Here is a 15,686-nt window from a genome sequence, read left to right on the forward strand (position 1 = left end):
TTTACGAAGCCATTGGAGGAGCACCACTGCCTCTTGTTTCATCTCCCAATGCCATCTACACCCAAAAGGATGCACAACTGAAGAATCTGGTTCTTGGTCTCTGCTGATGCAACTTCTAGGTGGCGTGGGACAGCAGCCCAAGGTCAGAGCCAGGGTGAGGAGGTAATACAGTTCAGCCACGGTCTAACTGAATGGCGGAACAGGCTCGAACAGCTCAATGGCGTAACTTGGTTATGATGCTCCTCCATTGTCAAATAGCCTGGCACACTAGTCTGTGCTCGCAGATGAATAGCCACTGGAGTGAGATACAGTATGACTGCAAGCACCCTCGTACCCATACCCCATTATGTGCTAACAGCTTCGGGAAACAAAGGTAGCAGCAATGACCTAACCCTGCAGTTTGGGAACTGAGATGATTGACTTTGATCAAATGTCTTGATTTGATATCCCCTGACAGTACCAGTTAGTGTACAGTCCTAGCAATTAGGGTTCAAATCCCCACCCAGGGAAGTTGCAAAGTTGACTTCCATAAATCTGACAATTTAGCAGCAGACACCAGAAAAAGTGACCAGATTATCATAAAATTCAAACTATCTCAGGGAAGGGAATGTGTCAGCTTTACCTCGCTCGTCTCCATGGGATTCCAATCCCACACTACATGGTTGACTTTCAATGCCCTCTGAGGTGCCCCTCAAAAAAAGATTGCTACAAAACAAGTGGCTCACCACCACCTTTCTGGGGCAACTGGAGATGGGCAATAAATGCGACCTTGTCAGTACCACTCACATCCCAAGAACAAACTTAAAATAAACACTCAAACGTAAATAGCCCTATTCATGGAGACCAGAGAGTTTCGTGAACACTAAATGCAGAGTTTGAGGCAGTTTGTTGCACTGACATGGCTTTGTGTGATGCAAAGAGAGTCATGTAAGGACGCTGATACATAAAGCAGGCTCAACTTCACCATTTTCACCATGACCCCAGGACTAACACCATTGAGATTTGCCAGCCCATCAGAGCTAGGCTGTTCAGGGATGGTGTCAAGAAGCACTTCTTCAACAAAACTGCTGAGGCATGGGATCAATTGAAAATTTCAGAACTGAGTGTTAGGCAGTGGTATTAATTGTTATGGAACCAATTCAGAAATATGAAGTTGGGATAAAAATCATCCATGGATCAAGGGGCAGAATTCCATTCCATTCCAGAATTACATTCCAGCAATAGCCTGGAATCTCAAGGAATTGAAGGTTTAATCTCCAGGTCACTGCCGGGAGCAACACAGGAGAAAAATCATAGGGGCATTAAAAAAATTGTAATTTTCTTTCAACCCTCTTATTTAATAGTTGTAAAGATAATGGATATGGGGAGTAAAAGGTTGTTTGATGGTCAGGAATCATCCAATTAGATAATGAAGAGCATTTCACTTTTCAATAGGTTTGTGAAGGCTGGATGCCATAAGAATGGACATGTCGGGATAGCGAAGGGGTGGGACATTTGGAAGGGGTCATGTGATGCAACTACCAGGAATACATCTAGCCAGAGTTGGCAACCTGAATTTCACCCTAGGATTGTGTTCCCCACAAATGACTAGTGGCTGATGACAATATAAACACACAGAACAGAGAAGAGGTGGGTCTAACAACATTGCCCATTGTCATGGAAGTAGCAGGATATGGATTTACTAAAACCGTTGGGTTGGATAGTGTTGGGAGAGAAAAAAACTGGATTGCTAATCATTGCTACTCCTGAGCACCAGCTATCTTTTAGGGAATGGTGTTATTGGTTCACACTAGCAAACATCACCTAATTCTTTTCTCTCCCAGCCAAAGCAAGGCGATGGTCAACATCTCAGATACCCAGAAGTGAACTAATTATGTTAAAAATTCATTTTCTCTCACCCCTCCACCTCAAAGTTTATAACCCTTTTCAATTTTGATCAGCTGCTTTCCAAATAAACAATCTCTTCTAGGAGGAAACAAACAATTGAAATCAGATTATTGAGAACGCAACAACTCCTGAACTAATATTAAATTGATTTACTGTACACACTTCCAATTGGGATGAGGGTCATTGAGCAGGCCCTCAGTCTCCTGGGCTAGGCAATTAGCAGGAGGAGAAAGCGCCATGGATATTCTTGTTCTCAACAATGGCAGAGCCCAGCACTTGAGTGCAATAGCTAAAGCATTTACAACCATCTTCAGCCAAAAGTGTCGAGTGGATGATCTTTCGCCACCATCAGTCTTCAGCCAATTTGATTCATTCCAGGAAATATCAAGAAATGGCTGAAGTTCACTAGAAAAGCAAAAGCTATGGGTTCTGACAACATTTTATGCCTAAGACATGTGCTCCAAAAATAGCTTCACCACCTTCAACACCTCTTTATTCTTTTGTCTGTGACATCTTTTGGTTATCTCCACCTATCACTGCTGCTTGTCCCAACCACACCCCCCTTCTACCACCCCCCCCACATCCCCTTAACCCAGCTTATATTTCACCCCTTTCCTATTTCTACTTAGTTCTGTTGAAGGGTCATGGAGGACTCGAAACGTCAACTTTGCTCTTTTCCGCCGATGCTGCCAGACCTGCTGAGTTTTTCCAGGTATTTCTGTTTTTATTTCAGCTTCAACTCTGTTCCAGTATAGTTTCTGGCATCCATCTGAATGTGGAAAAGCCCAGGTTATATCCTGTCCAAGAACAAGGCCAACCTGGCCAATTACTGTCCTATTAATCTACTTCCAATCCTTAGCAAAGAGAAGGAAGGAGTCATCAGAAATGCTATCAAGCAGTACTTATTCACCAATAACCTGTTCAACTCAGATCGGGTTCCATCAGGGCTATTCAGATCCCAGACCTCATTACAGCCTTGGTCTAAACACGGACATAAAGACCTGAAATCTAGAGGGGAGGTTAGAGTAACAGCCCTTGACATCAAGGCAGTGTTCAATCAAGTGAGTCACCAAAGACTACCTGTAAAACCAGACAGGGGTGGGGGGAAACTCTCCAGTGGCTGGAGTATACCTAAGGCAGACAATTGTGGTTGCTGGATACCAATCATCGCAGCCACAGGATATCCCAGAAGTTCCCGAGGGAAGCTTCCAAGACCCAACTATCATCAGCTGGACAATATCCAGGCTTAGACTGATGTGGCAAGTTACAATTGCAGTAGGCAATGGCCACCTCCAACAAGGCAGAGCCTAATCACTTCCCCATGACATTCAATTGCATTACCATCACCAATTCCCACATCAACATCCTGGGGTCACTAGTGACCAAAATCTCAACTAGATCAGCCACAGAAATGCTGTGGTTACTAGAGCAGATAGAAGCTGGATATACTTCAGCAAGTGACTCATCTCCTAACATCCCAATGCCCTTCTATCACTTATAAGGCACAAGTCAAGAATTTGATGGAATATTCTTCATATGCCTCAGATGCTTGGATGGGTGCTGCTGCAACAACACTCAAGAAGCTCAATACCATCTAGGACAAAGCAACCACCTTGATTGAAACCTCAATCACTAAATCTCCACCATCAGCTATCAATATCTGCTCTCCAAGGATTATTTGGCAACCTCCAACACCTGGAAGGGTAAGGGCAGCAAATGGATTGGAATGCCATCATCTCCAAGCCACACACTAAGCTATCTTGAACATATATCACCATTCTTTCATTGGCACTGGGCCAAAATCCTGGGATTCCTTTTCCAACAGCACCATGGGATCACCTTCACAACAAGTACAGTAGTGGTTCAAGAATACCCATAATTGCCTTCTTGAGGTGAACCACAGATGGGAAATTTAAGCCAGGTTTGCTAATGAGAAAAAAAACATGTACAGCAGTACCACACACCACCTACAGAGACCAGCATTCATTTACCAGTGCCTCAGGCTCCAGGGCTAGATTCCCTGTTCAACAGAAATATCATACACACCGCCTATGCCAGTGATTTACCAGCCCTGAAGAACAGGTTTCAGTTTCTCGATTTTATTAGGTCAGTTCTTTTTGTTGAAAACCATGAACCGAATGTTACTTGATTTGGCGACACCTTAAAACATTGAAAGGGGAAGCAAACTCATTAGTTTGGTTTCTCCTGGCAAAGCAAAATGTACAGAAAATAAAAAATAAATAGCATCTAAGAGGACCACAGAAATTAGGCTCCGTTCACTTCATGGCGAGGTAGGAGACAATGAACCAATTATATTTAAAAATGATCACTAACACAGGCTAATTGTTGATTGTCCAAAAGGTGGTGTCTGAATATCGGACCTGACTGAGTGCAACTGCTGAATGTCACAGTGCATGTTACTGGAGGATCTGGCAGCAGTCAAGGCTGAGCAATAGATACACGAGTACAACCAAGTCCTTGGTCACAGTCTCCTCTCCCTTCTCCTCCAGAAGCAGGCCCCTTTACTTCTGCAGCTCCTTCATCCTGTTGAGCGCGCTGCCAGCTTGGAACCACTGAATTTGACCCTCGTTGAAGCTGTGGTTGAGCACTAATGTATCTTGGCTGCCATCCTTGTGCTTAAGGATACAAGTGAGAGGCTGAAAAAGGATGAGGAGAAAGAACAAAAGAAGAAAAATAAAATGAGACCTGACTGCAGAAAATACCAGTGTCAAAATCAGGAGGTGGGGATGACTGAACCGAGCAGCGAAGATGCCCAGCAATATGTTTGATGAGTGTCCGGTTTGGATAAGACGCTATTGTCATTACTTTAAAGGTCATTGTGTTTCTGAACTTCCCTACCCCCTCCTACCCACATTTTCTCCAGCTATAACTTAGCTCCCAAGGCCTCAAAGCTGTAGAACTACTACCTTTTTGTGCTACAGAAATACCTGGAAAAATTCAGCAGGTCTGGCAGCATCGGCGGTGAAGAGTACAGTTGACGTTTCGAGTCCTCATGACCTGTTGTCAACAGGTCATGAGGACTCGAAACGTCAACTGTACTCTTCTCCGCCGATGCTGCCAGACCTGCTGAGCTTTTCCAGGTATTTCTATTTCTGTTTTTGTTTTGGATTTCCAGCATCCGCAGTTCTTTGCTTTAACCTTTTTGTGCTGATGGGCTGAGATGAATTGGAGTGGGAGGAGGTTTGTGTGGACTGTAAACATTGGCATACAGCAGGTGGACTAAATGGTCTGTAATTTCTGAGTAATTTAGTCTTCCTCTGTGCAAACTCATGAACAGGCCCAGGGCCATCACTTTCAGCCTTGAAAAGTGCCCAGTCTACCTCAGATTACCCTGGAAGGGTAAGGTATCTCAAAAAACTGGGCACCAGGTGAAGCTAGCTGTTTCACGCTGTTACTATACAGTAGCAACACGAGTGGTATTCGCCACTAACAGGATGCTACCGTCAAGCCAAAAAGTCGTTCTGCCTATCACACAAATGAGTAATGTTGGATATGAATTTCAGTGCCAGTGTGATGCTAGGTATGTAGACTGTACGTCCTAAAGACTGGCGGATCGTATCAAACAGCATGTCGCAACTGCTGTTTGCAACAGGTAAGTTATGGACCAACCAGCCTGTGCTTGTAAAACATAAAACTAAGTGTCCAACACTAGATATGATTCTGCGATTGGACGACATTTGCTAAATAATCCTCAATGTGCTGAGAATTACGCTGACAACCGATTTAAGATGGTCAGTCAGGCTCGCAGTGTGGTGCATTTGCGTGTACTGGAAGCTACACAGATTAATATACATGGCCCTGTTCTTTGCAGACAGAAAGAACATGTACACACATTTGTAGCACAGGTAGCACTGAAACATGGATGCTATGCAGCCCAAAACAACAAGGGTACCTTGAATACATAACTGGTGTTACATTGTGCTAGCTGATTTTGACTGAGGGACATATGGAGTTAGGTTGCAGATCTGCCACGAGCGCACTGAATGGCGTTCGAGGGGCTAAGTGTTGAACTCCTTGTGCTATGTTCTTTCCCATGTTCGGTAAGCAGATTCAGCTTGCTAAGAGAGTGCAAATATGGGAACCACTGCTTCTGGAGTCAACCACCGGTTCTCAGGCTCCCCCCACCCACCTTAAATTCAGACCGTATGTTAACCAGACCTATCGTTCTAACAGTGAGCGTGTATCCTTGGAGCCCAACATTGTTTCTCATGTGACAGGCGGTTGAAAACTAATCAGTCGGATGGCGGCTGGGGTGTTATGCAGGATGGGAGAATCAGAGGGGTCTGGCTTAGCTTTTCCGAACCCTTCTCCTAATTTTCCAGGACAGATAAATGTGCGTGGTTGTGTGAAGTGCATAAATTAGGAAAACGTGAAATGGTATTGGCAAGGTAAAGCCAGAAGTAAAAAAGTAAAACTAGGGCCATGAATCTTAATTTTAAATTAGGAGAAAGTATAAAGAACAGGTGCTGGGAGAATGGCTTTCCTTAATATCTGATAAAGTTTGGAACAACTGGATGCTATCAAAGAGCAGGTACCAAAGGGATGGGCTTCCATGGGTCAAATCGTCATTTCTCATGCTCAGTATGTTATTTTTTAAAATTCCAATACAACACTGTATAAATAGGTGCTGAGTGAGCTCCAAACAGAAAGAAGCACAACTCCATGTTGGTACCTTTCCAGGGGTAAATTCCTTCAGCCCAATAATGGAGACTTTGTCATCCGGTTGCACCTTGTCATAATCGGCAGGATTATCGAAGGTCAGAGGCAGGAGTCCTTGCTTCTTGAGATTGGTTTCTACAAAGCAAGCACAGAATTCACATTACACCCACAATTTCTTAAGGTACAAGAATTGGGCTAGAGTCAACGAGTGTCAGCTAGGCTCACCATTGGTAGCACTGACCCCTCAGTCAGAAGATGAGTGTGTTCCATGCCCCACTCTAGGTTCTTCATCTAAGCGGATACTCCTGTACAATACACTCATTTCAAAGTTGTCCCCTGCCCTGTTCTGGACTCCCCTATCAGAGGAAATAATTTCTCTATCTGCCCCATCAAATTCTTTAATCACCTTAGACATCTCAAATAGATCATCCCCTAATCTTTCTGTACTGAAGGGAATACAAGCCCAGTCTATGCAACCTATTCTCATAATTCTACTCTTCGAGGCCCGTTTGACTCATTTGAGGGCTAGAATTCTTCTCATTCAGTTCCACATAATCTTACAAGCCAATGTCCTAACAGTGGGGTTGTCCTAGCTGGACAAGCAGTGAAAAGCCATAAGAAGTTTTTCAGTTGAACTCCCAACGGTAGGTCATGCAGCTTTGGCGGGGCAGGACACCTAAACCATGGCTTTTGTTAACCTGTATCTAACTTATCTAGGGTCAGGCAAGTGAGGCGCACTCATACGAGGATAGAACGTGTGCTCTATGTCAGGCAATTGAAGTTAGTTCAAGAAATTCTCAGTAATTTGTTGATTTTCAAGCAGACTGATGGCTTTTTGTGTTTCTGACATCTAGCTGTCCAAAAGGGGAAAAAAATCTCTAAGGGCCACATTAGTTTCAGATAAACTGGGATTCCCTTACATCGTCAATTAACAATGAAAAACAGAAAATGCCGGAAAAACTCAGCAGATCTGGCAGCATCTATGGAGAGAGAAACAGAGTTAACGTTTAGAGTCTGAGTGACTGCTTCTTCAGAAGATTCATACGGACTCGTATTAACTCTGTTCCCCTCTGCACGGATGTTGCCAGACCTGCTGAGTTTTTCCTGCACATTTTGTTTTTATTTCAGATTTCCAGCATCCGCAGTATTTTGCTTTTATGTCCAGCATCCTGGACGCAGATTTGACTGCGCGCACACACTGAATCTATCAAAATGGAGTCACTCTAGGGTTTGGCCAATGAACCGTGGGAGCTTTGGTTGTGAAAGACTCAAAAGGAACAGTCCTCCTAATAAAAGGGCAGGTAGCTCAGGGATGTAAAAACAACTGAAGAATGAGTGATCCCCCGAGATTCAGAAATTGCCGAGATTTCTGCAGCTGCACAGGCAGCTGAAGCAGCCCCATGGCCCAGGATCCCAAAAAGGGAAAGAGGGGCAGCCCACTTATCAAAATCACACTTCTTCATTCAAAGTCACTAAATGAATTTTTCCAGCACTCAGTTGCCTCTTTGCTGTTATTGGCACCACTTAATTCAAAATGATGGTACAATTACATTTTTTGAAGGAGTAGACTGCATCTCCAACACGAGTTTCGATTTCTACAATATACACCTACCATGAATTCGAGCGAAGCTCTTGACAATGATGGCGCGACCTCCTAGATGCCGAGGCTCAAGGGCAGCGTGCTCTCTGCTGGAGCCCTCACCATAGTTCTCATCACCAACCACCACCCAGTTGATGCCTTGTTTCTGTGGAAAGGAATAAAAACCTTATACTTTGCTCTTGGGCAATAAACGAGAGTTGCCAACTCTAGCTGGACATATTCCTGAAGGTTTCACCTCTCAGCCTCTGACCAGTCCACACTCAAACAGTTTTCTTTTCTCCCAACTGCAATATTTTTCTAACTAATGAAAAAAAATGAACAACTTTTAAAAATTCTCCCATCATTTTAACCTGGTTTCTTGCAACAGCATCCAGGAGACTCCAGGGCACCTCTGGAGGGGTGGCAAGCCTAAGGTAGACATGACTAATTTGCTCCTTTTAACTGCCCTTTCCCCTATCCTGGAGGCAACAACACTTAATGGGGCAGAGCAGCTCTCTGATACCTTGATGGGGTCAGTCATGCACAGGCTTAAATATCGAATGCTGGCAAGTGACCGAGGTTGGTATCACAATCACAGTCTCGATGCTGTCACCATTGGAGTAGCACTTTGCAGGAGAAGTCACTCAATTTTCCTTCTCTTCAGCCCAGAGGTAGAGCCCAACACTGCCCGACATTGACCAGCTAAAGACAAGGAAACCGATCAATGTAGAGTTGACCACTAAGGAGCTTAGAGAGCTGCCCAATTCTCTCCTTTTGCAGATGCACTTACCTTGTAAGCACGAGCAGTTTCCGGCACAGGTCCATACTGGTTGGTTAACTGGTTTTTGACCTCATTGACTTTGTTATTCTCAAAGTTAACGGCACCGATTAGCAGATTATTTGAAATGTTGTCAAGATGGCCACGGAACTTCAGCCAAGGTCCAGCAGCTGATATGTGATCAGTGGTACACTTGCCTTTCACCTAAAACAGAAGGAAACAAATCACAAAAGGGAAAAATAGAACAGCTAAACCACAGATCAGTAGTTAAAATCCATCGATGATAAAAGCCTAACATTTAGACACTACATTTCCAAATAGAGGACGAGACACCAAACCTTTGCCAATCAAGGGCAAGAATCCAAGAATGGGACACGTCCTCCACTATTTTTTTTGCAGAGTCATCATCAATTACTCCCACAAGACTCTCTCTGATCTACTTATACCACAGCCTTAGAATAGCATTGTCTAATGCACCAATCTTGTCTATTTCTCCTTGCCAAATCCTACAGCACTAAGGACTTGTGTCCTTACGAAACTTTATGTCAATTATGTCAACTTACAAGCAGTGTGCGCTATGGACATCAAGCATTGTGCCAATTCTTCTTAAAGCTTCACTAATAAAATTTACAGTTTGCAGCTTGGAGTTTACTGTTTACATAGAATCCACTGGGCTGAGTTGGTCCCAAAGGCAATGCAAAAGTGCTCAGTTATATTCAAATTGCACTGATCGCTGACTGAAAAAACCTGCATGATCAGAAAGCTAAGTAAACAAAGTACATTCATGCAAATATAGGCAGCCTTCTATCTTGAAGATTCCCACTTGCCACCATTTGGTTGCATGGGTAGCAACAACTCACTTGCATCCTGCTCAAGTGGCCATTTGTTTGTGGCTTCCAGTCAAGCAATGCTGGATTTTCAAATTTTCATCCTTGATTTCAAATGCCTCCATGGTCTCATCCCTACTGCTGTTACCTCCTCCAGTCCCACAAGTTCTGAGGTAACTGCACTCCTCTAATTCTGGTCTCTTCGGCATGCCCCAACTTTAATCGCTCCATCATTGGTGGCCGTATCTTTAGTTGTCTTGGCTCCAAGGTCTGGAACACCCTCCCTAGACCTCTCCTCCTCTCTACCTCGCGTTTCCCCCTTTAAAACACTTCTTAAAATCTACCTCTTTGGCCAAGCTTTTGGACTTAATATCTCCTAATGTGGCTTGGTGTCATATTCTGTTTTATAATGCTCTCATGAAGCCCCTTTCAACATATTATATTTATTTAGTACCTTTTAATGTATTTTTTTGCTGTTAGAACTTTCTAGATCCCTCTAATTCTCTGGCAAACCTGGAGCCAGGAACATGCTGAGGGATGCACAAATCAGATTGTAATGAGGGGAATGGAGACTCTGTTGACTGCTTGACTTTAGGACCACCTGTTCGGTCTGGGTGCCCAGTGCTCAAAGGTTAGCAATGGGGGCCTCGGTTGTTTTACTTTTCTCAGAGGAGCCATGCAGTCACTCTCACTATACGAGGTCTGCTGCAATAATTTCAGCTCACCTCCAGATCACAAGGCTAGAGGGTGGGCTGTAATCCCAAGGGCAGGAAATCTATTCTGCCCGAGGTGCACCCCGTATTAGAAAGCCCAGTTTGAACTGGGTAAGACCAACTAACTCAACACAGAATGTGGATCAACCCTGGGACAGGCTGGCCTGTTTGACCCAGTCTTTTACAAGATTTCCTAACTTGATACCAGCCACCCACATGTCAAACCTGCCAACTACATATTAGAAAGCAGGGATCATAGTGACAGCGTTCAAAAGGACATAGACAGGCTGGTGGAATCGGCAGACACGTGGCAGATGAAACTTAATAGAGAAGTATGAAGTGATGCATCTAGACTGGAAGAACGAGGACAGGCAATGTTCAATAAAGGGTACAATTCCAAACGGGGTGCAGGAACAGAGATTTGGGGGTATATGCACACAATCATTGAAGATGGTAGGGGCAGGCTGAGAAAGTGATTAAATAGGCATAGACGATTCTGGGTTTATAAATAGAAGCATAGGGTACAAAAGCAAGAAGTTATGACGAACCCTTATAAAAATATTTGAGTATTGTGTCCAGTTCTGGGCATCGGACTTGATGAAAGTTGTGATGGCTTTAGAGAGGGTGCAGAAAAGACTTGCAAGAATGGTTCCAGGGTCGAGGGACTTAAGTTGTGTGGATAGACTGGAGAAGCTGGGACTGTTCACTTTAGAGAAAGCTGACAGGAAATTTGATTAAGGTGTTAAAAATTATTGAAGGTCTAGACAGAGTAGATAAAAACGGTTCCCATTTGCAGAAGGGTCGAGAACCAGAGGACACCGATTTAGGGTGAATGGCCAAAGAAGCGATGGAGACATGAGGGAAAGTTTTCTTATTCAGCAATTGGTCAGGATCTGGAATGCATTGCCTGAAAGTGTGACAGAGGCAGATTCAAATTGTGGCTTTCAAAAGGGAATTGGATATGCCCCTGAAAAGAAAAACACTGCAGGGCCTATGGGGAAAGGACCGGGTCGTGGGACAAGCCAAGTTGTTTTTGCAAAGAGGCGGCACAGACACAACAGGTCGAATGGCCTCCTTCTGTGCTGTAACCATTCTGTGATTCTAGGGCCAGGATTTTCCCAGCGGGGGGTGGGGCCCACTCGCAAAATGACACGCGGTGACGGGCAGAACGCCCGATGTCACCACGTCCCATTTAAATTTTCAGGTAGGTGAGGACACAGCAAAATCAGCTGTGCGCCCGCCAACCTGTCAATGGCCAATTGAGCCCATTGAGAGTCATTTAAGTAATTAAAGGACCTGCCCCTCCAACCTTAAGGTTGTTGGGCAGGCCAGGAGCCCTGGCAGGAATTAGAAAAAGCATGAAACCTCATCCACAGGCGGGATGAGGTTCCATGTAGGTTTTTAAACATTTAATTAAAGTTTTTTTTAAAATAAGTTATGGACATGTCCCAACTCATGTGACAGTGTCACATGAGGGGACATGTCAGGGATTTCTTTTTTCTATTTCTGATATTTTTTTTTAAAACAGTAGAGGCAATCTCCCTGAGGCAGCACTTAGCCTCAGGGAGATGAGTGCACCCTTTCATGCTCCTGCGCGATAGGGCGCACTCTCGGGTTTAGGGATTCCCTCCCGCCCGCCCGCACAGGGAGCGCATAGTGCTTCCATGTGGACGTCACACTGGGCGGGCCTTAATTGGCCCACCCAAGTAAAATGGTGGTGCACCCCCACTCTTCAACTTCCGCTGCCCCCCCCCCCAAATGGGGGGGAAATCCTGGCCTAGGCGTCAAAAGCACATCGCGTCAGGCCAACATACCTCAACTTAATATAGGGACAGACTAGAGTGAGCTTACCCAAAAACACCAGGTTTCATTCTTTTTTAATGCTGTAGACTAGTCTAAGTAATCATCTCATAATTTGAAACTGACCTTGATCAGCACTTGCAGGTCCTCCAGGTCTTTCTTGTTCCACCTATCAAATGGCTCCAACAGCTGCAGCCGATTGCTCTTTGGACTCACATGGACTGAAATGCCCTGGGAGTCTTTTGGTGGGTCTTGGTACGTGTCCTGACCAGGATCAAAGCCCTTCAAGATGGTAATAAAGAATTTACAGTGACCTCTCTGTACATTCACAGCAATTTCTTCTTCACCCCACATACTATTTCCCTGCCTTTTCCCCTAAAGGTGCGGACCTCGTTGGGTGCAGTTCCACAGTCACCAGGCAGATACTGATAACTACTGCACCTATGCAGTCTCCACTTCTCGTGACTAAGTTTAAACAGCGAGTGTCAACTAGCTACCTAAACAGAGGGGCATCATGATTGAGGCTAGTGCTTCACACTGGCTGAGATTCACACTTACATCGTCCAGCAAGGGTCACTGGGCATTCCCTACCCCAGGATCACTGTGGCAATTTTAATACCTTATGCCGCATTCTCCCCATGTAAGATCAGGTAACTCAGCAAAGGTCGAGCATCTGAATTTTATTGCTCTGTTCTAAATGAGAAGTATAATCATCAACTGAGTAACCCAAGACCATTGCTGTGGCAATCTCCAAGTTAATATTGCAGTCAAAACTGACAAAGCTTTAAGTTATTGAAAGCAGGAATGGAGATTTCATCTGCTCAATGGGAGGGTGCAATGTTTTGTTCACCGTACGTTCAGTTTGTGATTTCCAGATGGTGTACAATTCTGTATGTCTTATAATTAGACTCCTACATCTCCCTGAAAACCTCTCAGTAAGAGACACGTCCTGATAGCAGAATCTCCATTATCTGCTAGAACTGAAAGACTCCTGATGGATAGTGGAAACCCGTTGAGAGTGCACAAACTGCGACATTTCACCTGATGCAGACACAAGGCATTGAAAACAAGTGCAATAAAACCGTAGGCCACACATCTCAATGACCGGTGGACCGTATCAAAGTCCCTTCAGCTGTTCGCAACAGGCAGAGTACTGACTGCACTCGCAAAACTCAGAACATAATATAACGTTAGATGGGATTCCTTGATCGGACAGCACTTGCCAAACAATCCTGAGTGTGCCAAGAATTACGTTAGCAGCCAATTTAAGATCGTCAGGCTCGCAATGTGGCTCACTTTCACTTGCTAGAAGCTACAAATATTCATATGCAGTGACCTGTCCTCTGCAAGCAAAAGGAACATGTCCAAGCATTGCACCTTTGTGAATTAAACAAAAAATCTGGGAGACAATAGCTCTGTGGGATAAACGATCTGGAGAACTGGCCTTTCAATTTTAACTGCTTCTCTGTGAGCATTAACCTTGTCTCCACAAAACAACTTTGCAAGATGCTAAGATCACAAACTTGGGTTTGGTGGGTAGGGGGGCAGGGGAGTGCTGTGGGGCTGGTGGAATAAACGTTTAGAAATTGCCGGCATGGTCTCTATGGGCTGAATAGCCCCCTTAAGTGCCATACTGACTCTCTGACTATAAATGGTGGGGAGAAAACCCACATCACAGAATTTCAGCCTTCCCTGTGCCCCTCTCCCCAGGCAGTGGAAGGATTCCAATAAAAATGAAAACAAAATTGCCAAGAGACTGTTCCCCCAGCTTAGAACTAAGGGTCACGGTCACAGGATAAAGGGGTCAACCATTTAGAACTGAGGGTGATGAGAAATTTCTTCACTCGGAGGGTCGTGACCTTTGGAATTCTCTATCCAGAGGGTTGTGGGATGCTCAGTATATTCAAGACTGAGATTTTTTGGATTTTTAGGGATAGAGCAAGAAATTGCTGATGTAGAAGGTCAGCCACAATCTTACTGAATGGCAAAGCAGGGCTGAGGGGGTGCACCTGCTCCTATTTCTTAATGGTCTTATTTCACTTAAGATTCAGTTACATAAAATTGAAGTAGATTTTACACATGGTGACCATCTTGCGAGCAACAGAACCTGGTGTGGTTTAAAAGGAAAGCATTCAATAAACACATTCCCCACGTTGCTTGCTGGCCTGCCTGTCAGAGCGACCTGTACCTTGGTGGGCAGCTCGTCAGCATTCGGTGGATTCAGTTTGAACTTCTTCCCATCAGCTCCAGTCAGCCAGTCACGCTCGGGGTCAAATTTCAAGGTTCCAGCGATGGCAAAGGCAGTGACAATCTGAGAATAGAAAAGCGTAATCAACTGGACTGCAGCTTCTGTACAATTCTCACAGGGCTCCACTGGCATTTAGCAGCTTGGCATGCGAGGTGGTAGGGAGGTGGGCAGTAGATTAATACATTAATCCTGTTCAGTACCATAGCAATAAATATTGAAAATCCTGGAAGCTATCAACATGTGCGTGGAGAAGCTGGTTACCCTTTCAGCTCAATGATATTTTGGCAGAACTCTGGGGCTGGATATTAAAGGGTGCCATGGTCTATCACAACCTTGCCATTCGCCAACCCGCCAACCCCACCCCTACCCCCAGCCCAGGGCTGGGGGAGGCCTTCGACAACCCCAATGCCTGCCCCGCATCACGTTAATGCTGGGGAAAGCATTAATTCTTTTAAGGTGAGACTTAAGCCCTTTCTTGGGAGGAAACCCCACCTTAGAGTGCTCCGTAATCTCAGCAACGCCAGTCAGGAGCGGAGGCCACTGCTGGTATTACAGGAGGTCCCAAGGAGGCCAGGTAAGTCTGGGGTTGGGGGTCTAGGCGAAGGTGGGTTCAAGAGGCCACCCAACGCCTTCCTCATGCACCCTCAAAATTTCAGACAGGTAGGGCCACCCTACCTGTCCTACCCTACCCGCTGAATTTTATGTGCTGGTGGGTGAAACAAAATCCTGTTTATTTTTTGCTCTTTTTTTTAAATTTGTGCGCGTCTCTAATCCTTTGTGCAGAGCACAGTTAAGAGTCAACCACATTGCTGTGGGTCTGGAGTCACAAGTAGGCCAGACCAGGAAAGGATGGCAGATTTCCTTTCCTGAACCAGATGGGGTTTTACGACAATCACCAATCGTTTAGATTTTTAATTCCATATTTTTATCAAATTCAAATTTCACCATCTGCCTTGGTGGGATTCGAATCCAGGTCCCCAGAACATTACCCTGGGTCTCTGGAATACTAGTCCAGTGACAATGCCACTGCCTCCCCAGTTGCTAGATCACTTATATCAGCCGTACTCAATGCCAATAATTGGGAACTACAAATAGCACATTGCTGCAGTCAAAACTTCCACCCCTCCACTCTGTGGGAGCCATCACAGCTGAGTCTGACCCTAATCCAGCAGAA

At 44.8% G+C, this 15,686-nt stretch overlaps 1 protein-coding gene across 1 annotated transcript in view; it reads right to left on the minus strand.

Annotated features, from left to right (window-relative positions):
* Positions 1 to 3,966: 3,966 nt before the first annotated feature.
* The window catches only part of aco2 (aconitase 2, mitochondrial), a 66,649-nt gene continuing 54,929 nt past the window's right edge, over positions 3,967 to 15,686 (minus strand). Inside the window, exons 13-18 of the mRNA XM_078532024.1 lie at positions 14,453 to 14,575; positions 12,391 to 12,546; positions 8,937 to 9,128; positions 8,180 to 8,312; positions 6,581 to 6,702; positions 3,967 to 4,544 (exon numbers count right to left, since the gene is read on the minus strand). Of these exons, the coding sequence (XP_078388150.1) occupies positions 4,410 to 4,544; positions 6,581 to 6,702; positions 8,180 to 8,312; positions 8,937 to 9,128; positions 12,391 to 12,546; positions 14,453 to 14,575 (861 nt within the window). The 3' untranslated portion in view covers positions 3,967 to 4,409. The remainder of the gene's footprint in view (positions 4,545 to 6,580; positions 6,703 to 8,179; positions 8,313 to 8,936; positions 9,129 to 12,390; positions 12,547 to 14,452; positions 14,576 to 15,686) is intronic.

Source organism: Cetorhinus maximus, chromosome 29, assembly GCF_964194155.1.
Source record: "Cetorhinus maximus chromosome 29, sCetMax3.hap1.1, whole genome shotgun sequence".
NCBI lineage: Eukaryota > Metazoa > Chordata > Chondrichthyes > Lamniformes > Cetorhinidae > Cetorhinus > Cetorhinus maximus.